This window comes from Sarcophilus harrisii, chromosome 3 (assembly GCF_902635505.1).
Source record: "Sarcophilus harrisii chromosome 3, mSarHar1.11, whole genome shotgun sequence".
NCBI lineage: Eukaryota > Metazoa > Chordata > Mammalia > Dasyuromorphia > Dasyuridae > Sarcophilus > Sarcophilus harrisii.
This window is the reverse complement of record NC_045428.1, coordinates 503903732-503927075: the sequence shown is the minus strand read 5'-3', so window position 1 is coordinate 503927075 and position 23344 is coordinate 503903732. Positions and strand designations below refer to the sequence as shown.

The 23344-nt window shown below is 39.6% G+C and overlaps 1 protein-coding gene across 3 annotated transcripts in view; it reads left to right on the top strand.

Moving 5' to 3' along the window:
- The window catches only part of GAB2 (GRB2 associated binding protein 2), a 249075-nt gene that overhangs the window by 146018 nt on the left and 79713 nt on the right, over window positions 1-23344 (top strand). For 2 of the 3 annotated variants that reach the window (XM_003764621.4, XM_031961521.1), the window contains exon 2: window positions 3953-4253. In XM_003764621.4, the coding sequence (XP_003764669.1) occupies window positions 3953-4253 (301 nt within the window). Of the gene's footprint in view, window positions 1-3032; window positions 3105-3952; window positions 4254-23344 lie in introns of those variants that run through there. The other variant, XM_023499682.2, reaches the window with a different exon arrangement.

Below are 23344 nucleotides of genomic sequence, written 5' to 3'. Positions count from 1 at the left end.
CATTGCACTATACAGCCTTTCCTTCTTGGGACTCCCCCTGTACTTTCTTTCTGCCTCTCTAACATCTTTCCCCTCTGAGGCCTTCTTTGCTTTTATATAGTCACGGCTTCTTCAACCTGAGAGAGAGGGGGGAGGAGGGAGATACTGGGAAACTAGGGCGATGTTTAAAAAAAGAAATCAACAAACATTTATTAAAGAAAAAAACTTTACAACTTGTCCCATATTTATCTTTGCAGTCTCTTCTTCTCAGCCTCAGTGATCCACTGGACTCTGCTGCTTGCACAGGAACATTCCCTGTTTCTGTGCCTTTGCATTAGCCATTACCCATATCAAGGATTCTTTTCTTCCTCCTCTGTGCTTTTTAAAATCCCCCTCTTTCTTCTCCATAAAGCCTTCCCTGATCCTCTGTCTCCCAAACTTCTAGTTCTTTTTGTTTCTTAACTACCTCATGTTTCCTTTGAATATATTTATTTTGATTATTCTCTTATTTATACATATTGTCCCTCCCAATAGATAAGCTCCTTGAAAACAGGAACTGTTCCATTTTTGCCTATGTATGTCCCAACACCAAACACAGGGTCCTGTACCTAGTATATGCTTAATAAATACTTATTGATTGATTGATGGATAGATGGATACCTTTGTGGCGTACCCTCACTGCTTCCCACAAAACTTTCTTGTAAAAGGCCATGATGAGCTTCCTCTCTTGTCACCTGGCACATGTTTTACTTCTGATTTCAACAAACTATGTGATCTTTCTCAAGTCACCTCATTTCCTTAGTCCTCAGTTTCTTCATTTGTAAAAAGAGAGCAATAATCTATCCACTCCTTCCCTCTCAGGGTTTCTCATGAAGAAAACGTATCACCAACCTAACACCGTAGAAACACAAGCTTCTATTATCCATTGAGAAAGAGAGAGAGTAAGAAGACTATTGGATTCTTACCTATACTGTGTTGGATAAAGAAAAACATGGCAGGTGGAGAAGGGAGGGGGTGATAGAAAGGGGGACCACAGCAAAGGAGAACTAAGAACCTTAGGACCAGAATCAAAACAGCCCTGCTTGGTTTGGCAAAGACCCAGCAAAAGATCTACAATAAACCATTTATCAGCCCATGCTGTTGGCTCAGGACAGCCTGGACCGATAAGCCCTGAGATTATCTATGGCAAACACATTTCTCTCTAGTGCCCAGTATTAACAATTGGAAGGTAACTCTTCAAGCAGGGCTGGGGGGATTTATTCAGCCAGCTAGATGGGGACATTGGACAAAGTGCCTGCGAGCCATGAGGGAGGGCTATCTCCTTGCCTCATAATAGTGGATGACAGGTGATAATAATAATCTTTTACTGAAGTATTCCATCATGAATGGAAGGGACCCTAGGGTTCTAAAATTCATGCTATACTAAATTTATGCAAGGGTTAATGTTGAAAAACTATCAGTGTATATCTTTTGAAAATTAAAAAGCCTTAGTTTAAAAAAAAAAAAAAAAAAAAAGAAGTGATCCTTCCATTTAGCCCTAGCTAGGGTAGCCAGATGGCCCCATAGAGATCTGAGCCAGGAGTCAGAAAGGCCTGAGTTCAAATCCATCCTACTAGTAGTGTGATCCTGTACAGCTTACTTAAGTCAGTTTGCCTCAGTTTCCTCATCTGTAAAATGAGCTGGAGAAGGAAATGCCAAACCACTCCAGTATCTGGGCCAAGAAAACCCCAGGTGGGGTCGGGAAGAATTGGATATGATTGAAAATAGCTGAACAACAAACAACATTAAGTCCTGCCACAGATTCCCTATGCGTGATATTGGGAAATCACTTCACCTTTTCTTAACCATGTTTCCTCATCTGTAACATAAAGTCATGGGACTAAATCAGCAATCACAAGTCTGAGCTCTTCCCCTTATGCACTTTAAGACTTTCCTACTCCCTGATTCTTTCCTTCTCCTTCTTTAATTTTTTATTTGCAAAGTGAGAAAATAAAAACTATTTATTTCTTAGTGTCATATTGTAGAAAGTATCTTGTAACTACCAAAACTCTATAAAAATATAAGGAGTTGTTTTCCTTTTCATTCTATTTCTCATCATTGTCATCATTTCATTTGTTCTTTACTCAGGCAAATGACCATATAAAGACGGAGAAAACTGAGACCTTGAGAAAGGAATTCTTTTGTCCGACTCACACAAGTTACTGCCTTACTAGTTACTACCTGTTATTAAAGCAGTAGCGGGGTTAGATTCCAAGCCTTCTGATTTATATATGGCAGAAAGGTCAGGAGGGATAGGATTGGGGGCTTACTGAACCAGAATAAGAAATCATTAGGGGGCCCCATATTAAAACAGACTTAATATAGTCTTTGGGATTATTGGAGAAGTATGTAGCATTATATTCATCTGTTTTTCAAATTAAGAACAGAGAACATAAAATACTATTGAATAAATGCCTTCAAATAACAAAAAAAGAATTTTCATTTTTATGGCTTAAAGTAGTAAAGAGAAGGAATTATTACAGACTCCCTGACAAATGCTGTCCAAACTCTTAGAGACTTTCAGGACTGAGGTGCTCACTAGCCAGCCAGTTAAAGGGAGAAAAAGAAATACTCATCATGGAAAATACCATCTGCATCTAAAGAGAGAACTATGGAGACTGAATATATATCAAAGCATAATATTTTCATTTTTTGGTTTTTTTCTTTCTAATAGTTTTTCCCTTTTGGTCTGATTTTTCTTGCACAATATGACAAATATGGAAATATGTTTAAAAGAATTGCACATATTTAACCTATATCAGATTACTTGCTGTTTTGGGGAGGGAAAAATTTTGGAATACAAAGTTTGACAAAAACAAATATTAAAAACTAGATATTTGGAAAATAAAATACTATTGATATTTTTTAAAAAAGATGTTGAAATTTCTTTTTTTTTCCACTGAGGCAATTGGGGTTAAGTGACTTGCCCAGGGTCATACAGTTAGTAAATGTTTGAGACTGGATTTGAACTCAGTTCTTCCTTATTCCAGGCTTGCTTCCTCTTATCTGAGCCACCTAGCTGTCCGAGAACTTCTAAAATCCAACTTTTTGAAAAATTATCTCCCTCTACACATAGCCTTTGTGAGGTATGTCTATACATATCCTTCATAAATATTTTGGAAACTTGGGCATTCTGGAAATCCTCATTTTTCAGTGGGGAAAAAAAGAAAAATTTAGTATTGCAGAAGGTCTGGTTTCAGGAGGTATTATCCTCATCTTGGGGCTTTTGGAATGTTAAAGTACTGAACCACTTGTTCCCCAGGGCATATATGAGCCAAGTAAAATAGAACTGAGGGCTAAATTTGGTCAATGAGTGAGGGAGGGAATGAGCTATGGCAGAAAGAGCCATGGCTCCTTTTAACTGTCATTGTGAACTTCTCTGAAAGTGAGAGAGTTTGACCCCTCTGAACTAGATGACCTTTGAGCGTTCTAAATCTATGTGGTCTTAAAGTTCCCATCCTTGATGTAATGGCTTCCAAATATCATATGCTGTAGAAATTGAGAGCAGTCTCTAGGACTAAGGAAATATCAAGTTGTTGTTTACCTTCTGTCCCTACCTAGCTTTGTGATCTTAAACAAATCCTTACCTTAACCCTGGGCCTTCCTTCTTATAAAATGAGTTTAAACTAGATAGTTTCAAAGATTTCTTCAAGAAATTTTAGTCAATCCATCAACAAGCATTTATTAAGCACCAACTGTGTGCCATGTATTATGCTAAGAGCTGGGGAGATATAGAAAGGCAAGACAGTCTCTTCCCTCAAAAGATCCCAGTATAATGAGAGAGATGACATAAACAAGGAAAGTTATTTGCTTAAGGCCACAACGTTAGTATTGGAACTGGGACTAGAATCCAAAACTGAATCTACGTCCGCCTTGTGAGTTTAAAAATAACTCATGCTGTTTTCTTTCTCTTCTCTTCCTTGTTGTAATCCAGGCGTGGAAGAAACGTTGGTTCGTTCTTCGCAGTGGGAGGATGAGTGGGGACCCAGACGTGCTGGAATATTACAAAAATGACCATTCCAAGAAGCCCTTGAGGGTCATCAACCTCAGTTTCTGTGAGCAGGTGGATGCAGGTCTGACCTTCAACAAGAAGGAACTTCAGGAAAGTTTTGTGTTTGACATCAAGACCAGCGATCGCACCTTTTACCTGGTAGCCGAGACAGAGGAAGAAATGAACAAGTGGGTGCAGAGCATCTGCCAGATCTGTGGCTTCAACCAGTCGGATGAGAATGCAGGTACTTCAGGGGCAGAGAGGTTCCTGAAACTATTGGGGGGTGAAGAGGAGGGAGGAAGAAGTAGGGTAGAAATTTGCTTTTTTGTAATTGAATAAAAGCATTTGGAGGATTTGGACTGCTCATCATCGGAAGGTTCATTGAAAGTTGCTTTGGGATAACTCCGCTGATACACAGGATGATGGAAGATGAGATATAGTTTACTTTTTTTTTTCTGGGGATCTCTATTTTCAGAACTGATGATGATGATGATGGTGCTGGAGATGCTGCTGCTGGAGATGATGGTGGTGGTGATATGATGATATGATTTTAATAATTGTTTCATGAGGCACCATAGCCAAAATATTCATCACCTAATGACCAGCCCTCTGAGAATAAGTATTTCCAGATTTGGAAAGGCTGGTCTTGAGATGACAAATAGGTCATTTGTCATGGGACTTGTATTCAAAGTCTTTTCACCCGGGTAGGGATTACTTCTTTGGGCATAACTTCAGTAACTGAGAGAAAATTCCATATCAAGAGACAACAGAGGGTTGTTTGAATGATCATTGTGTGCAAATAAAATAATTTTGTATAGAAATAATAGTAATAATAACTCTAGTTCTAATAAGTCAGATTAGTCAGATTTTCTCTCATTGGTCCCATAAACTGAGGAGTGCTTGAATTTTTTTTTTCCCTCAATGGTGAAGAGGAAGGAGAACTAGCTGGCCTTCATGTCTCCATAGCTTTGGCTGGACAGCTCCTCATGGGCCAATTCCAATACTTGACATTGAAGCTTTAATCTGTTCCATTTTTTCCATCTTGGACCAGTTTATCCCCTGCAGAACCTGATGTCTGTCTGCTCCTAGGGGCTCGCCTTATTTGGCAGGATACCCAATTAACATTAGCTTTAATGTAACTCAGAACTCCTAAACTCAAGGGATTCTCCTGCCTCAGCTTCTTCTGGAAGTGGAGATTCCAGCTGTGAAGCACCAGACTTGGTAGAACAATGGAATTATTAGCAGATAAGTAGGGGGTCCTGTGACTTCTGATGGAGGCACAGCAGAGCAGGTAAGGAAGGGCTTAGAAAATATTTTCAGGGATGCTTCTGTTTATTTGTAACACAATGACAATCACCCAAGCACTTCTGGCTCTTTATGCCCAAGATCTTGGCAACATTTCGCAGCAGGACTGTCTGCAAGGATTTTCCTGCAACGTATACAATAGAAGAAGCCACTTAGTAATACCAGACTCCCCCTGCCATTCTGCTCCCCAGTGCTTTGCTGTACAATGGCTTTTTTATCATCAATCAATCAAGCAAGCAGTATTTGTTTATTATCTTCTCTGAATTTTTATTTTGGAATTATTTGTGACTTTAGCCATAGGATTTTATTGTGGTAGTATTTTTTGATTGTGGAAGGAAAAAGATAGTCAATAATATGGGTCTGATCATCTTTGCCTTTAAAAAAAAACTACCCAACAACAAGTGACCAAACAAAAACTGTATTTTTTTTGGTCCAGCTTAGTCTGAGTTAATCTAGACCTCTCTGGAATATTACAATATTAATGATTCCTGGGAGGTTTTCTCCCAGCCCAAGGAACCCATCATTTCTGTATTTCTTAGGAGAAATTTAATGTGAACCATCTTGTTTTCTGATCACTTGTTGGGGATATTACAAGGGGCTGTTCACTTAGTGGGTGAGTTAGTCTAAACAATAGTCACCAAGGTCCCTTCCAACTCTTAAGTCCTATGATTTATGGAGCAGGGATGGATGTGCTAGGGGATGGGGTGGGGAAATTGGCTCTAAAGTGAATTTCTGTAAATAGAATCACATTCTTTGTATAGACTCTTTTTATTGAATTGGAGAGCAATTCTCACAAAGGAAAATGCTTGCCTCAAGATATAATAAAACCTGTGCTTATTGCGTTTTACTTTGAGGCTTTATATTTTGATGGCTCTGTGATTGCATTGATATGACTACTTTCTCCCTATAGATAGCAACCTATCTCTACCTGCTTATGCTGGGTGACTTTTCCATGTAAAACATACTCAGAGGGCCATTCACCACCTTGAGGGGCTCCTCCATGTCTGTGCACATGCACTGGAGGCCCTTGGAGCGCTGGCTGTCCATCAGCCTGTTATTCCTGGCTCTCACTCCACACAAACCTTCCATCACCTTTTTAGTCCCACATCCCAACACACTTGTTTGCCTGCTGTCTCTCCCATTAGACAATGAGATCCTTGGGAGCTGAGGCTGGATTTTGCCTTCCTTTTTTCTTTTTCTTGTACAGCAATCAGGGTTAAGTGGCTTGCCTAGGGTCATACAGCAAGTAAATGTCAAGTCCACTTGACTCCAGGACCAGTGCTTCCCCTGGCTTTTGCCTTTCAAAATATAATGTAGTGAAAGCCTAAAGGCTTTCCATTGAGCTCTAACATTTCCCAGCTATGGAACCATGGGCAAGCTTACCTCTCTGGGTTTCAATGTCCTTCTCTGTAAAAATAAACATAATTTTACTCACATTACTGATCATACAGAATTTTTTTGAATAAAGTTCTTTGTAAACCTCCAAAGAAGCAGTCAAATGACATTGATTTGAATACTGGCACCAATACAAATCATAGATAGTTTTATAGATAATTGTATAGGTACAAATTATAAGTAATTATTGGTACTTCTTAAGACTCTATTTTCCTATCTGCAGAATGGAGATACCAGGGTTACTGGGTAATGAAATTATAATGAACACTTTCTTAATGTAATAAAAAAAAACTTTATTAAATGTAGACGAGCTTCATCAGATTCATCAAAGGGTAGAGGTGATGAGGTTCTTGCAGACATTAAAGGGAACCAACCCTACTACAGCCAGAGAGTATGTGTCCTGGAAAGGCCAGCCTCACTAAATAGTAGGTTGTGCAACAGATAGACTTCTATAGAGCTTGTCTTAGTTATGTGACCCAGAGAATAAATACTTTACTGCTCTCAGCCTTAGTTTCCTTATCTATAAAATGGAAATAATAAGAGTATTTACCTTCCACAATTGTTGTAAGAATCAAAGTAAATATACCAAGTGCTTTGCAAACATTAAAATGTTCTATAAATGATGTTAATTTATATCATTTCATCATTATTATCATAATGATAATAGCCAGCTCTAACATAGTGTTTTGTAGATGTTATCTCAGTAATCTAGGGTGAGGTGCTATTACTATTCCTATTTTACAAATTGGTAAACTGAGACAGACTTGTCCAGGGTCACACAGCTAGTGAGGTTCTGAAGCTGGAGTCAGGTACCTCTTAATTCCAAGTCCAGCACTCTCTCCATGGGGCCACCTCAGTGCTAGAAGTTGGGCCACCAGAAGTGTCTCCTGAACCAATTAAACACTAAAACCTTACTGGGAAGAGGGCGAAAAGTATAAATGGCCATCACTTTCCCATGAGCCTTTGCCTTTGGTGAGAGAGAGGCTGAACATTACTTGTGCTTACCTTGTCTCTCAAGGTAAACATTGCTTCAATGTGTTCCTTTCCAGGGGATTATCTCAGGAGATATCTTTCAAGGTTTGTTTATTTAACTGTCTTGTTAGGACTATTAATAGCTTTTAATAGGGATCATTTAGCATCTTTTGTGAGACCTTTACAAGGAGGATAATATTATCTTTTATCTGGTGAGGGCTTATGCTTGGGCTGTGTTTAAAAAAGAAAAAAGTTAATTTGTGTAGTAGAGTTAGTTCCTCTCTCAGTGAGCTTTTGAAAAGTGGGCCTGCGGGACAGAGGATCTGTTCTGAGGAGCAGGGGCTCTGGAGTTAGGAGACCTCATGCCAGATCTACCAACATTAGCTTTGTGAACTGGGCAGATGGAGGAATCTCTTGAAGCCTCAGTTTCCCCATCTATTAAATGAAAACAAAGGTTGTGGTGGAGGGAGAAATAACACCTGTAGTATTTCTTTTTTGTTTCTTGTGTTTAGTTCAGAAGCACATAGTAAGTACTTAATTAATATTTAAGAGAACTAGATGGCATAGTGAACTTAACTTAGAAGATTCGAATTCAAATCCTGTTAAATTACTGCCAAATTATCCTGGTTAAGGAACATGGTGACTCGGTCTTTTTGTTTATAAAACGAGTTTAGTCATAGCATCTTTCTTCCAGGGAGGTGGAAAGGATCAAATAGAAATCTCTAAAACCCAGCTTCAATTAATGGGACCCCTTCATCCTGCAACTTGCTGGAGTCTCTGGGCTCAGTAATATATATACTAAAGTAGTAATAACATACAGTTAGCAGATCCTCTGACTATATTGACATGCAAATTTATGAATTTCATATTTTTCTTTACTGTGATACTTACTGGCTGTGTGACCCTGAGTAAGTCAGTCAGTTTCCTCATCTGTAAAATGGGCTGGAGAGGAAATGGCAAACCATCCAGTATCTGCCACGAACACCTTAAAGTTGGACGTACCCTGAGCAGTAATGATAATAGCTAGCATTTGTAAAACTTTGTTAGATTTGTAAAGTACTATTTTTTATCTGGCTACAACCCTGGGAGGGTAAAACCCTGTTTTATAGATGAAGATACTAAGATTGAGAAACATTAAATGATTTATCCAGAATCACAGAGTCCTGAATTCAGGACTTCCTGATGCCTTTCCTCTAGACTACCTATTTTCTATTTGTATATAAATCAGGGAATTTGGACTGAATTGTCTTTAAAATCCCAGCTCTTCCCCCCCTCCTCCCGCAAAGCAATTGTGGTTAAGTGACTTGTCCAGGGTCACATAGCTAAGAAGTATAAATTATATGAGGCCATATTTGAACTCAGGTCCTCCTGACTCCAGGGCCAATGCTCAATCTACACTGTGCCATCTAGCTGCCCCAAATCCCTGCTTTCTTTCTCTCTGTGTAGCTCCAAGGCCAGTAGAGATTTCTAACTCCAGATGGGTTGACAAACTTTTCTACATCAGGATGGAACTGGAAGACATTTGCGACATTTTGTTTTTTAAGAACTGCAAAGAAGGCTTCTGGTTGTCTAATATTCAGCTGGAAAAGGTTTCATGGCAGATGGAATTTTATTATTTTTTCCTTGCTCACTGCTTTTCTTCTTTTCTCAATCCTCAATCTTCTGGCTCTTCCACCCACTGTTTTTCCAGCCAAAGAAGTCTTTAAGAAAGAAGCCGACAGGATCAATACATTAGTACTATAAGACTGGATATCATTAGTAGTGCAGGAGAAAAAATAAGCCCTTTCCAGTGAGGAAACTAACAGAAGTCAACTGAATGTCAGCAGTGGAAGAGTCCTTAGAAAGGTGAATGTTAGAACTACAAGAGACTTTAGAACATAAAATTTCAAAACACCAATATTCACATCTGGAAGAAACTTACTAAAAAATCTAGCACAAGTAATCATCCTGGATATTTGAAAGGCTGTGGAAAGTGGGATAGATGCCTCAGAATTGTCAAAAAGTAAATGTGTCAAATTTTAAGAAAGAAATGGAAACAGAACATGTAGATTATAAGTTCACTTCACTACAATTTCTGGCAAAATTTTAGAAGGTATCTTTAAAGAAACGGCTAGGAGGTGGGTTGATGGGGTGCAATTAAGTGGCCTGGTAGAGTCAGGGAGACTCATCTTCCTGCATCTAATTCTGGCTGTAACCACTTATTAGCTTTGTGATCATGGACTAGTTATTTAGTCCATTTACCTTAGTTTTCTCAACTGTAAAATGAGCTGGAGAAGGAAATGGCAAACCATTCCAATGTCTTTGGCAAGAGAACCCCAGATAGGATCACAAAGAGTTGGAATATGAGGAATTCAGAGAAAGGTGGGAAGATTTGCACAAACTGATAGAATGAAATAAGCAGAACGATATTCTCAATATAAATGAAAATGTTTCCTTTGAGTGAAGAGCATAATTGAAGACATCTGGGAGCTCATTCCAGCCCCTTTTGTTTGTGGAGAGAAATGAGAGAATTCACTTCCTTTTTCATCCTGTTGACTTCCTTTATTCTGTGATCTCCAGAAATTGATCATTCTGAAATAAATGCTGATAATTTCCCACATTGGCTATAGGATTTCATCCTGTCCTGTGTAATCTTGCTTGGTCCCTCTTCCCAATTCTTCCCCAATTTCTTTTTTTATGTGTTGTCTTCCCCCATTAGATTGTGAGCTCCTTGAGAGTAGGGACCATTTTATGCTTTGGGGAGGGACATCCCCAGCACTTAGTACACTTGCTGGCTTGTGGCAGGTGTTTAATAAATTATTGGCAGTTGTCTTTTTAGGGAAGTGAGGAACAAGGAAGACAAAGCAGTGTGTATATTGTCCAACATGATCTCTGATTCAAACCCTTTTTAAAAATTTTTTTTACTATAGCTTTTTATTTACAAGTCATATGCAATTAGCCTGTGAAGAAAATAAAAAATGCAGGCAGACAAAAATAGAGGGACTGGGAATTCTATGTAATGCAAACCTTTTTTCTTGAATGTTATTTTTTAGTTATGAGGGGACCCTTATGTCTAGAGGGGATGTTTGAGATTTCTGTCATGCGAAGACAAGAAGGTGTACCCTGATATCCAAATAGACATGTGACCTTATTGATTTGGAGTTTCTGTCAGTGACTCGGATCGCAAACCTTCTATGTCAATCCATCCTGTGTACCTCTTTCTGCCCCAAAGTCCTACATTGGTGTCTATTCAACTGATCAAGTCCTCCTCATATTTAAAAAAAAAAGAAAAGAAAATCATATACAAGTTATGCCAAGTTAATTTTATTCCCTCTTTTGACTAGGTTACTAAATTGGTTTATTGAAGGGAACACAGTGAACGAGATTTACTTAGATTTCAAAAAAGCATTTATAAAAAGTATCTCATGTTGTTCTTGTGGCTAGACATCAGTACAATTTACTGGATTCGGTTCTAGATGAATGCCTAGATTCAAAGAGTAGTCATTAATGTTTCAATGTCATATTGGAAGAAAATCTGCCATAGAAGGCCCCAGGAATCTGTACTTGTGCTCAAGTGGTTTTAGATTTTATCAATATCTTGGATAAAGACTTAAGTGCGCAGACATCAAATTGCAGATGGCACAGAGCTAGCTAATACATCAGATGACAGGGTCAGAATGAAAAAAGGATCTTGGGTCAAGGTAGAACATTAAGCAGAAAAGAAGAAGATGAAATTGAATAGAGATAATCACAATTCTCTTACACTTATGTTAAAAAAATAAATAAATAAACTCCCAAGTACAACATGGAGGATGTGAGGATAGAGGATAGGTTGTCTGAAAAAAGATCTTCATTGGACTGCGAACTCAGGGAGTCAGCAAAAAGTTAATTCAGTCTTGGGAGCCACATCAAGAAAGTGATCGTCCTTCTGTACTGTCTTGGTCACATCACATTTGAGATGCCGTTTTCCGGTTTAGACACCACAGTTAGGAATGGCATTGGAAAACTGGGGAGGAGAGCCAGAAGGGCATATTAGAACTGTACCAAAATGGAATGAGCTATCTTAGAATATAATTGGTCTTCCCGCAATGTCATGCAGAGGCTGGATTACCACTTATCAAGCATTCCATAAAGGGAATTCTTGACTTGAGGCATCTTAGATTAGATGGTTCTTCCAATATGGGGGTTCTGTGAATCTGTGAAATAATTAGATTTTATGATTTTTTTTTTTAAGCCAATGTATGAAAAATTACTACATCTCAAAGTTGGAAGGGTTCTCAGAAGTCATCTTAACTTCCTTTGACCAACTTATATTTCTAAAAAATTCCATACCATTTCTAGTAGTCCAAACCATACTTTCTTTTAATTGAAGATTTTTATTTTCAAAACATATGCATAGATAGTTTTCAACATTCACCCCCGCAAAACCTTTTGTTCCAAATTTTTTCTCCCTCCCTTTCCCAACCCTCCTCCCCTAGACAGCAAGTAATCCAATATATGTTAAACATGTGCAATTCTTCTATAAATATTTCCACAATTATGCTGCACAAGAAAAATCAGATCAAAAAGAAAAATGAGGGAAAAAAACAAAATGAAAGCAAATAACCACCCCCAAAAAAGTGAAAATACTATTTTGTGGTCCCCACAGTCTGAGTGCAGATGGCTCTCTCCATCACAAGACCATTGGAACTGGCCCGAATCGCCTGACTGTTGAAAAGATTAGAATTGGTCATTGTATGATCTTGTCACCATGTATAATGATCTCCTGATTCTGCTCACTTCACTTAGCATCAGTTCGTGTAAGTCTCTCCAGGCCTTTCTGAAATCATTCTGCTGGTCATTTCTTATGGAACAGTAATAATCCATAACATTCATATACCACAATTTATTCAGCCACTCTCCAACTGATGGGCATCCACTCAATTTCCAGTTCCTTGTCACTACAAAGAAGGCTGTCACAAGCATTGCACATGTGGATCCTTTTCTCTTTTTTATATCTCTTTGGAATACAGACTCCAGTAGTAACATTGCTGGATCAAAGGGCTTTCCCTCAGAGGCTGACTTCAGTTAAGTCAGCACAGTTTGACAGCCCTTTGGACGTAGTTCCAAATTGTTCTCCAGCATGGTTGGATCAGTTCACAGTTCCACCAGCAATGTATTAGTGTCCCAGTTTTCCCACATCTCCAAAACCATACTTCTTTAAAAAAAAAAAAAAAAAAGTCCAACCCATATCTCCAAAGCATTTCTGACAAAGGTTCATTTAAATTCTAGTGACAAGAAACTCAGTATCTCATAAGTTTGCCTGTTTCTTGAAAAGTCAAAATAGCCAATGGTGTACATAGAAAGAAAGGCACTGGTACCTCCCCCACCAATCCCCACCCCACAGTGACCACTCACTACTCGCTAGCCACACACATCTATCTCTTCCTCCCTTCCTCTTCTTCCTTCTCTTCCTCCTCTTGTGTCCTCCTCCTCCCCCCTTTCTCTCTCCCTCTTCTCTCCTTTTTCTTCCTGTCCCTTCCTCTCCCATTCCCCCCTCTCTCTTCCAATCCCCCTCATCCTCTTCCTCCCTTTCCCCTCCTCTCTCTGTCTCTCCCTTCACTATCCTCTTTCCTCTCTCTCTATCTTCCTTCCTTCCCCCACTTCCTTTCTTTCTCTCACTCACTCCCCAGATAGCTGTTCCTGGTGAACTGCTTGAGAGATGAAATGGAAACAGCCCCAGGCAGAAAGCATTGAGGAATTATTCATGATAGTAGCATTCCCAGGTGTCTGAGAAAACTTCACTCTATGTAATCTTCCGTAAAATAGGTAAGCTCTTTGGAGCTCAGTTTCCTTAGTTTTCAGATGAGGGAGGAATCAACCTCTGGCTATTCTGGCCTTGCTATTCTCAGGAGTCTCAGCAGAGCCAGATTAAAATAAAAAAAGAAAACATTTAACAGCATAAATAAAAGTGCAACATAGATAATGTTCATTTGTGGTTTTCAAGTCAATATGGTGGAATCCATTTCTATTTGAGTTTGAAATCTCTAGCCTAGAGGATCTCTAAGGCTTCTTCCAATAATCCTATGAACTCTGGCAGTCCTTAATCCCCATCCTGAGGAATGATACAACAAGATAGAACCAGCCCTGTTGCTGGCCTGGCTACAGTTTCCCTGGAGATGACTGATGCTGGGGACCCTGTGGCTTGATAATAACGTTCTAGCATGTTTACTGGTCCTTGGAGCCAGACCCAGATTGCAGCTGGTCAGTTGACCACGAGGACTTTGTGGCTCTTGGTACAAAGCCTGTGATTTCCTAGAGTGAGTCCATTGGCCCTGGGGCTGCTAATGAGGAGGGTCTGAGCAGTAAGTGAGAAGAAAGGAGTAGGGGCAGCCCCAAAGAGAAGTCCATGACAGCTCTTTGGAATAGAAAAATCCTGCCAAGTTAAGTACTAGGAATTACTGCTCTGTGTGGCAAAGAATGAGATTCAGAAGTTAACTTTGGTCCTGATTTGGGGCTAAAATGTTTTTTTCCCCCTAAAACAAAGGTCTGACCACATTAGCTCCGCCTTATTCATTAAACTCCAGTGGTTCCTTATTACCTCCAGGATCAAATAAAGAGTACTATGTTTGGCATTTAAGAGATTTTATAACTCACTTTCCATAATTAATAATTGAGAAACCCTCATCTTCTCAACCTTCCATCCCTATCCTTGTGTCTTTGCCCCAGCTTTTCCTCATTGTGGAAATGTCACCTCTTGGATTCCTAGGCTTATTTCAAGAACTCATCTAAAATCTCATCTTCTACAGGAGACCTTTCCTGGCTGCTAAAGCCTTCCTCACTCAGACTACTTCTCATTTACCCTGTATTTTCTTGTATGTATCTAATTAGAGGCATCTAGGTAATGCAATGCATGAGAGCACTGGACCTGAAGTTAGGAAGTCTTGAGTTCAAATATGGCCTCATACCCTTATTGTGTCATTTTGGAAAAATCACTTACTTGTTGCCTGCCTCAGTTTCCCCAATTGTAAAATGAAGATCCTGATAACATTTTCCAGAAATGTTGTGCAGATCAAATGAGATCATATGTGTAAAGCACCTTGCAACCCTTAAAATGCTTTATGAATGTGACCTATTATAAGTTAATTTCATGTTGTCTCCTCTCTGAGACAGCTCCTAGAGAGGTATTTTACTGATTATATCTTCAGAATTTTTCAGTGTAATGATTGGTTTTGTTGATTTTTGTATCCTTTTTTCCCCTTTATTTAGTATTTTATTTTTCTAAATATAAGCAATAATTGTTTTCAGCATTTACTTTTGCAAAGCTTTTTTTCCAAAATTTTCTTCCCCCACCCTTTTCACTTCCCCCCCTTTTTTAAATTAAAAAATATTATTTGTTCTTCTCAATGAGTGGTATATGGATGGGAGAAATGGAGGGAATTTGGAATTCAGACTTTTTAAATGAATATTTAAAAATAAATAAAACATTTGTTGTAGGGTTCTCTGGGTGTGAGGGGTACAGAGGGGAGGATTACTAAGAGAAATTCTAGTGATGTTTAAAAATATATAAAATAAGATTTATTTTTGTAAGAGAAAATTAATATTATAAAATTAGAAAAAACAAACATAGCCCGAAAGAAGAGGACATGCTAAAACACTGCTTCCCCACACCCCACAATGACTTTGTAGAGGTAGGAAGTCTATGGGTATGGAATATTGCATATAATGTCAGATTTTTTGGATATATTTATAGGTTTTGCTGAACTTTATCTTTTTTCTTCCTCTTTTTTTAAAAAAAAATTCTTTGTTTTAAGGAATGGCTCTCTGGGAGGAAGTTGGGGGAGGGATGGAAGATGAAATTTATCTTTTAACTAAAGACATCAATAGAAATTAATTTTTAAAAAATCATCACCTAAAGAATAGCCTGCTAGTGATAAATCTGCAAATAATTTTGAATTAACCAAGAAACTCATCCATTTGTCTGCATATCTGAACCTATCCTGCTTAGGGTTTCTGATAAATCAAGTTGATGATTTAAAATTCTTGTCCCTGAAAATAAATAATTAAATTAAAATAAAATATATCTGAATGAAAATATCTTAAGAGGAAGCATGATATAGGAAAGATAATCTTGAATTTGGGGTCTTAATGCCCAGTTTCATTAAACCAGGATTCTGGAGCTTTGAGCTACAAAAGACCTTAGAGAGCATCTAAAACAAATGGCTTCATTTTGCAGTGAAGAAAACTGTGGTAGATAAGGTTAAATGACTTGCCAGGGGTCACACAGCTAGTAAGTATCTGAGTCAGAATTTGAACTTGGGAAGATGAGTCTTCCTGCCTCCAGATGTAGCACTCTGTCCACTGTGGCACCCAGCCAGAGTCCATAAATGACTTGCTCTGTGAACCTATGGATTTGGTCCATAAAGTTTTTTTGGAAAAAGATGCTGTAGTGATTTGCCATTTTGCCTTCTCCAGTGTGTTCCCATTTTACAGATGAGGAATTGAAGTCAATAGGAGTTAAATGACACAGCTAGTATGTGTATGAAACTAGATTTGAATTCAGATCTTTCTGCTTCGAAGACTGATGCTTTATCTGCTGCACCTTCTCACTTGCCAGTGTATGGAGAAGTATCACAGAACTATCTAGCAACTGAGCTATGGCTCTGGTTTCACTTGATTTCCCTCAAAGGCTGACTTCAGTTAGTGACCTCCAACGATGGTGAAGGCAGCCAGTTCCATCTGGTCAGCAGTCATGGGGAGGCTTTTCCTTCCAACAATGCTAAATCCATCCTTCTGCAGTATTTCCCCCCTGCTCCTACTTGTCCCTCTGGGACCAAACAGAACAAGTCTAGTTTGTCTTTGACATGGACACCTTTCCTTCCAAACTCAGCATCCCGCGTAACTGCAACCATGCTTGATAAGGCTTGATCTTAATTTCCCTCACCATCTGGGTCTTTCTCCTCTGGACTTACTTGTTGTTTTAGGTTTGTTTTTTTTTTAAGTCCTTCCTAAAATGTGGGGACCAGACTGGAATTCAATACTAAAGAAACAGTCTGAGCAGGAAAGAGAAAGGGGATGAGTGTCTCTGACAGATGCTGGGTCTGACCTTGGCCAGCAGGTACACAACTCCACCCTTGAGCCTTTCCAACTTGGGAGAACCTACCAAAACTTGATCTTCATTGGAATAGCCCAGGCTTCTGTCCAGTCCACAATGAGGCGCCAGAGCAGGACCTGATGCAGGCCTTTAAAATACATTCCAAAAAGACTTTTTTCTTTTTGCCGGTAATAAAGACAACCTTGTTGATGAATAATTTGAAGATTCCAGTTTGTCCCTAAAAATTGGAACATTTGCCTATCTCCAGTCTTTTTGTATTACCTGTGATTTTTTACATTTCACAAATAGGGCAGGACATTTTCCTTGGTAGTCAACCAGTCAATAAGAATTTTTAAGCTACTCTGCTTTGTGCCTGGAATTGTGCTAAGTGTTGGGGATATATAGAAAGGCAAAATGCAAAGAAATGAGGTGGGTATATATTTTTATTTCTCTTTCTTGCACCTGCTTGTTTTTTGTTTTGGTTTTTTGTAATTTTACAGCATTATGTTTTGTGGTATTTATTCTTTCCATTTATGTGGTTGTGTCCATTGTATATATAGTGTTTTCTTATATCTGTTTCCTTCCCTATGCATCAGTTCATGAGTTTTCACAGTTCTGTATTTGTCACATTCCCTTTTATTTTATTTTATTTTTTGCTGAGGTAGTTGGAGTTAAGTGACTTGCCCAGGGTCACACAACTAGGAAGTGTTAAGTGTCTGAGGCCAGATTTGAACATGGATCCTCCTGACTTCAGGGCTGGTGCTCTGTCTACTACACCAACTAGCTGTCTCCCTCTCTTCCCCATTTATTAAACCATAGTGATATTCATTCTGTTGTATTCATTTATCACAGTTTGTTTAGCCATCCCCCCGTTTCCAGTTCTATGCTATCACTCAGAAAATCCCATAACCTGCTGTAAGTATTTTGGTGTGTTTGGAGATTATCTTTTTTATTAACACCCTACCTAGCACCAAAATCTCAGTGCCAAGGCATAGTGATGTAAAGGAAATAAATTTTGGGGTCAAAGTCAGCCAAGATACCAAGTTATCACTGTTCTATGGTCTATGAAAATTTTAAAAATTGACTCGTTACTGACTTTCCCTCAAATACACATTTCCCATTTATAAGTTGAATAAAGGCATAATAACCTTGAACTCAGAGTGTTGTCAGTCCCCGCCCTCATTATGTTTTCTCTGCAAACAGCTGAAAACCATGCTGATGTTGATAATTGTGTCTCTCTTTCAGATAGTACTTTGCAATTTACAAAACACTTTCATAACCTCCATTGCACTGAAAGGAGAGAGCATCCTTATCTCCCATTTTATAGATGAGGTCCACAGAGAAGAAATGACTTGCCTCTATTCACACAGTGGCCAAGCAGAATTCGGAACCAGGGTCTCTTGACTTCTACTCCCAAGCTCTTTCCACTGAACCATCTGTTTACACAGATCTTGCTATTCCCCCCATGCATTACCTCCCCTTTCCTATGGGAAATCCAAATGTTGTGACTTTGGATAAGGGCCATTCTGATCCCAATGTTTGTGGAAAATGAACTGGACAAGCCTGTTTTTTTTTTTTTGTTGTTGTTGTTGCTTGTTTTGTTTTTTGCTTATGTTCGGTGGTACCCACAGCAGAATCTGTCCAACTAGGTCAAATGGAGGAAGAAATATAAATCTAAGGAGAAAGTTTAATATTTAAAATAACTAGAACATCCCACCATTGGCAGGACATTGCGAAGGGTTTCCTGGACTGGAAAGATGGGAATTCAAATAATGAGAACATAGAATGTCAGGACTACAAGGAACCTTAGAACAAAGAAAGTTGGAGCCTGAAAGGACCTTAAAATATAGAAAGGCAGAACTAGAAGAGGACAATATATAGAATATCAGAGTTGGAAAGGATCCTATAACAAGAAATATCAGAGGGAAGAAGAGCTAAGGAATTGGGTGAAGTACTTTTCACAAATATTATCTTATTTGATCACAGTCAGGAGGGACCTTGGAACCTAGCAGAACTAGAAAAGCCCTTATAAGTAGAATATCAGAGTTGCATGGTGTCTTAGAACACAACATGGTAGGAAATTGATTGTTACAGAGATCTAAGATAATTCCAGATAATCGATGATAAAAAAAAAAAATGTTATCCATAGGAGAGAGAGTTGATGAATTCTGAGAATAGATTGAAGCACTACCTTTTTTAAAAACTTTATTTCTCTTGTATTTGTTTGTTTGTTTGTTTGCAACATGGTGGGGAGGGAGGAGGCAGATAGATCGTTAGAGCTGGAAAACACTCTAGACCACAGAATATTGGAGATGATAGAGATGTTGGAAGTCATTTGATCTGATTTTGTGTGTGTGGCAGATCTCCTTGAACTGTCTGGGAAAACTTGTAGTTCCTTATTAGAATCATGTTTTCAAATAATTTAAGGAAATGTTAAATTTCAATTATAGTTTGTGAAAATGATGGTGTAATTTTTTTCCCCATCCAAATTCATGGATGCCTGAAAACTAGCCATGGTCCCTTTTGGGTTCTTTGGAACCCAATTTAAGAATCCTTAATCTAGTTCAAGGCCTTTGAGTTTAGGAGAGGCATTTTTGAAATGTGAATTTCTGTTCTTGGCCTTCCTTCCCATAATTCCCTCTGTCATCTTCTCTCTCTGAGTGTCTGCCTATTTTACTGGGGAAACCATGGCAACATGGGAGGGAGGAGAGGGACTGGTTTCGGAGCAGTTGCAGGGAGTGCAGGGAGGGGTTGGTTCTTCACTGGACCTCCAGGCTCAGCTTCTGTCTGCTTCGGGCGCTGGGACTCTCCCCCGGACTGTGATGGGAAGAACTGGCTTCAGAAGCATCAGAGCTCGGAGACATGGGGAACAAAAGACTGACTGTTTGCCTGGTGACATTTTCACTCAAAGGTCAAATCAATTGGGGAAAAGTACTCTCTGTGCCCATGTCAACCTACACAGCATCACTTCCCTACTTTATAATTCCCTTCCTACTCCATGCCCACCCCCTTCCCAAGGGAAATGCCTCTGTGACCCCTCTGCTGCTATCTGGCCAGGAGAGAGACCCCAGCCTGGGAGCTAGGGAATATTGGAGTGTGATTAGTGGGTGGGTAGTTTTTCCCTTGTCTCTTCAAAACTCATGTAACACTTCATTTAATACTGTTCTTATTTTAGAACACAGTGATCCTGAGAAAGTAATTTCATCCCCCTGTGTCCCTCATTTTCTTTCTCTGTAAAGCAGTCAATCTTCTTTTTTCCTATTTCTTTATCACAGAAGTATAATCAAGGAAGCCTAGAGTATCAGCTGGAATCACGGAGGTCACCGTGTCCCACACACTCATTTTATAGGTGGGGATATTGAGGCCAGAGGAGAGGAAGGGATTTGCCTGTAATATACTCCTAAGGACCAAAATTCAGGTTTCCTGACTCTGGGCTAAAGCTTTTGCTACTGTTTCACAAATCTGTGTAAAATGAATGCTAAGGATACAAAAGTGGCGAGCACTTGTATTGCTGGCTGTGTTTACCCCCCCCCCCTTTCTTCCTCTCTTAAGGTTCAAATTAGTTATGTCCACAACTCCTCTTCTGAGATCGAGGGCAACTGAACCTTACCATCTGTCCTGAAGTCCCCAGGAAACTTCCTCTGAAGTACTTGAAGAACCTCCTTCCCTTGCCCAGCACCATCCCCTTAAAGAGCTCACTCTCTCCTGAGCCCAAACTTTCTTTTACATACTGATTCTCCAGCTGGAGAGTAAGCTTCTTGAGAGCAGGGACTCACTAGCTTTTTCTGTTTTTATCCCTAAAATGCTTAACTCTTTAAAATTTATTTAACATCCCTTGACCTTCCCGCAACTGGACTGGATGACCAGCTCTGTGATCCCCTGAGGTCCCTTCCAGCTCTGTTATCAGAGATTCTGTGAAGATCATCCTGGCAAGAGATGGTTTGACCCCAGGGAAAGCTAGAGGCGAGAAGACCACAGAAAGCCAGAGTCCTCTTGGGGAGTGGATCTGTGTGGGGGACGGTTGTCTGGGAGCCAGGGGTCACCGCCTCCAGAGGGGCTGACTTGGGTGACACACTGAAAGGCAGCTTCAGTGTGGGAGCCTGAGAGCCTGGCAGCCCCAGGCTGGGGGAGGGGGCGGCCACAGGCTGAGCCGAGATGCCGACTCTGAAAGGCCCTACAGATGACCGTGCAGCTGCAGACCCAGGCACAGGCCCCGTGTGTGTGTGTGGAGAGAAAAGGATGACTGGACTTTCATTCACAATCAAATCAACCACTCTTTTTTTGAGGGCCTGGTATGTGTAAGGCCCTGTCCTGGGCTCTGTAGGGGTACAAAGGCCCTAACGTCAGAGGACGTGGGGACGAGTCCTGGCTCTGCTGCTTATTTACTATTTGTGTATTCATGGCATTGTAGCTGGGGGGAGCCATCTCATCTAATCCCCTTATTGTACAGATAAGTAAACTGAGGCTCAGAGAGACTGTGATTTGTTCTCAAATCAATAAACATTTCATAGGAACATTTATTAAATCTTGTAGCCGGCCCTGTGCTATAAAGGCCCTGCCTTCAGGGAGTTCTTACAAATAGGACTATACAGACAAACTAATAAAGAGGACAAATTGGAGATAATCAGCAGAGAAAGGCACTGGAATTAAGAGAGATTGAAAAGATGAGGCTTTAAATGGAACTTGAAGGGCAGGAGATGCAGGAATGAGGAAGGAGCATCCTATCCTGGATCTAGTGGGATGTGGAAGGTGTGATAAGGTTTAAGAAGACTGGAAAAATAGGAAGGAGTGAGGGTACAGAGGGCTTTAAAAGCCAACAGAGGATTTTTGTATCTGATCCTGGGGGCAAGAATTATATTATATTATATTATATGAATTATATTGTAAGTAGAGAGAGGGACGTGATCAGCCAAGTGCACGGTTGTGTGGAGGATGACCTTGAGCAGAGAGAGATTTGAGATAGATCCACTATTGAGCATTTTTCTTAATCCAGGCACAAGATCATGATGACCAGCACCTACACCAAGGGGATGGTGGTATTGTAGGAGAGAAAGGGATATATGTAAGAGATATCACAAAGAAAAAATCAACTGAGCTTGGCAACATATTGGATATGGGGAGGGAGACTGAATAAATACTTGAGAATGACACTAGGTTGAACCAAGGTGACTAGGAAAATGGTAGTATCCCCAGCAGTAATGGGGAGTTTCAAAAGAAGGAAGAGTTTTGGGATGGGGAGGCAATATGAGAGTTTAGCTTTGGCCCAAGATGTCTGGGGGACAGCCAGTTTGAGATGTTCAATAGACAGTTGAAGATAGAAGACAAGAAATCAGCAAGGAGATTAAGAGCTGGGTAAGTAAATTGAAAAATAATCAGCACCGAGATGACAACTGAGTCCATGGAAACTAAAAAGATCGCCAAACGGAATAGTATAAAGAGAGAAAAGAAGAGGATCTGGAAGGAGGAACCTTTGAGATAGCCCTGGTGATCCTTAGTAAGGGAGGCTGAAAAGGAGCCATTGCATGGGAGGAGAGAAAACCCAGAGGGAAGAAGAGAGAAGTTAGTGTTTGATGGTGTCAAAGGTTGCAGAGAAGTCAAGAGGAATGAGGATTGAGAAAAGATCATTAGATTTAGCAATTAAAAGATCATTGGTAAGTTTGGAAAAAGCAGTTTTAGTTGAATGATGAGGTGAAGGCCAGACAGATTGCAGAGAGCTGAGTAGGATAGCGGTTGAGTCGGCACCAAATCCAGGTGCCATGACTCCAAATCCATCACTCTTTCCTGTCTCCCAGCAATCCTACAAACATTTGATAAGTAACCTAGCTTGTATAAGATACTATTTATGGCACTTTGAATACAGAATTGAAAAAATAGCACAATACCTGCTTTTAAGGACCTTGCAATTTGATCACTGACATGGTGCAGTGATGGCTTAGAATCGGGAAATCTCATCTTTCTAAGTTCAAATTCAGCTTCAGAAATTCACTAACTTTGTGATCTGAAAAAATGACTTAAACTTGTTTGCCTCAGTTTCCTCATCTGTAAGATGAATCAGAGAAGGAAATGGCATATTCTTCCAACATCTCTGCCAAGATCACAGAGTTGGACATGGTGAAATGACTGAACAATAAAATAACACATACTTAGTCAAAATCCAAGGCATGTTGGGCAAAGTGTATAGGACGGGTTCTACAGAGAGGAAGGAGACTTGAGGAGGAGATGTTGGGAGGGGTAGCCAGAAATCTGGGAACATCAAATTGAGAAGGGGAAATGGTGTAAGATAAGACTGGAAAGATAGGATGGAACAAGATGTGTATTCTATTGAATGCTTGGCTGTTTTCCTGTGCTTTAATTTCTTCAGAAGCTATTAAAGGCTATGTTTAGAGAGGGCAGATCACTTTTTGCTGTCCCTATATTGAATAGCCTTAGGCTGATGAGTTTTCTTAATTCTTCTGTCTGCTTTTTATAGTTTTTCTATCTTGCTCACCTCTGTCATTTAGTTCTCACTTCACGTACCCCCACACTTTCTAGTTCTTTGTTTGTCATTTATTGTCAGCTTAAAAATGAGTCTCCAAAATAGTTTTATAAAGTATCTATTACGTGCCAAGAAT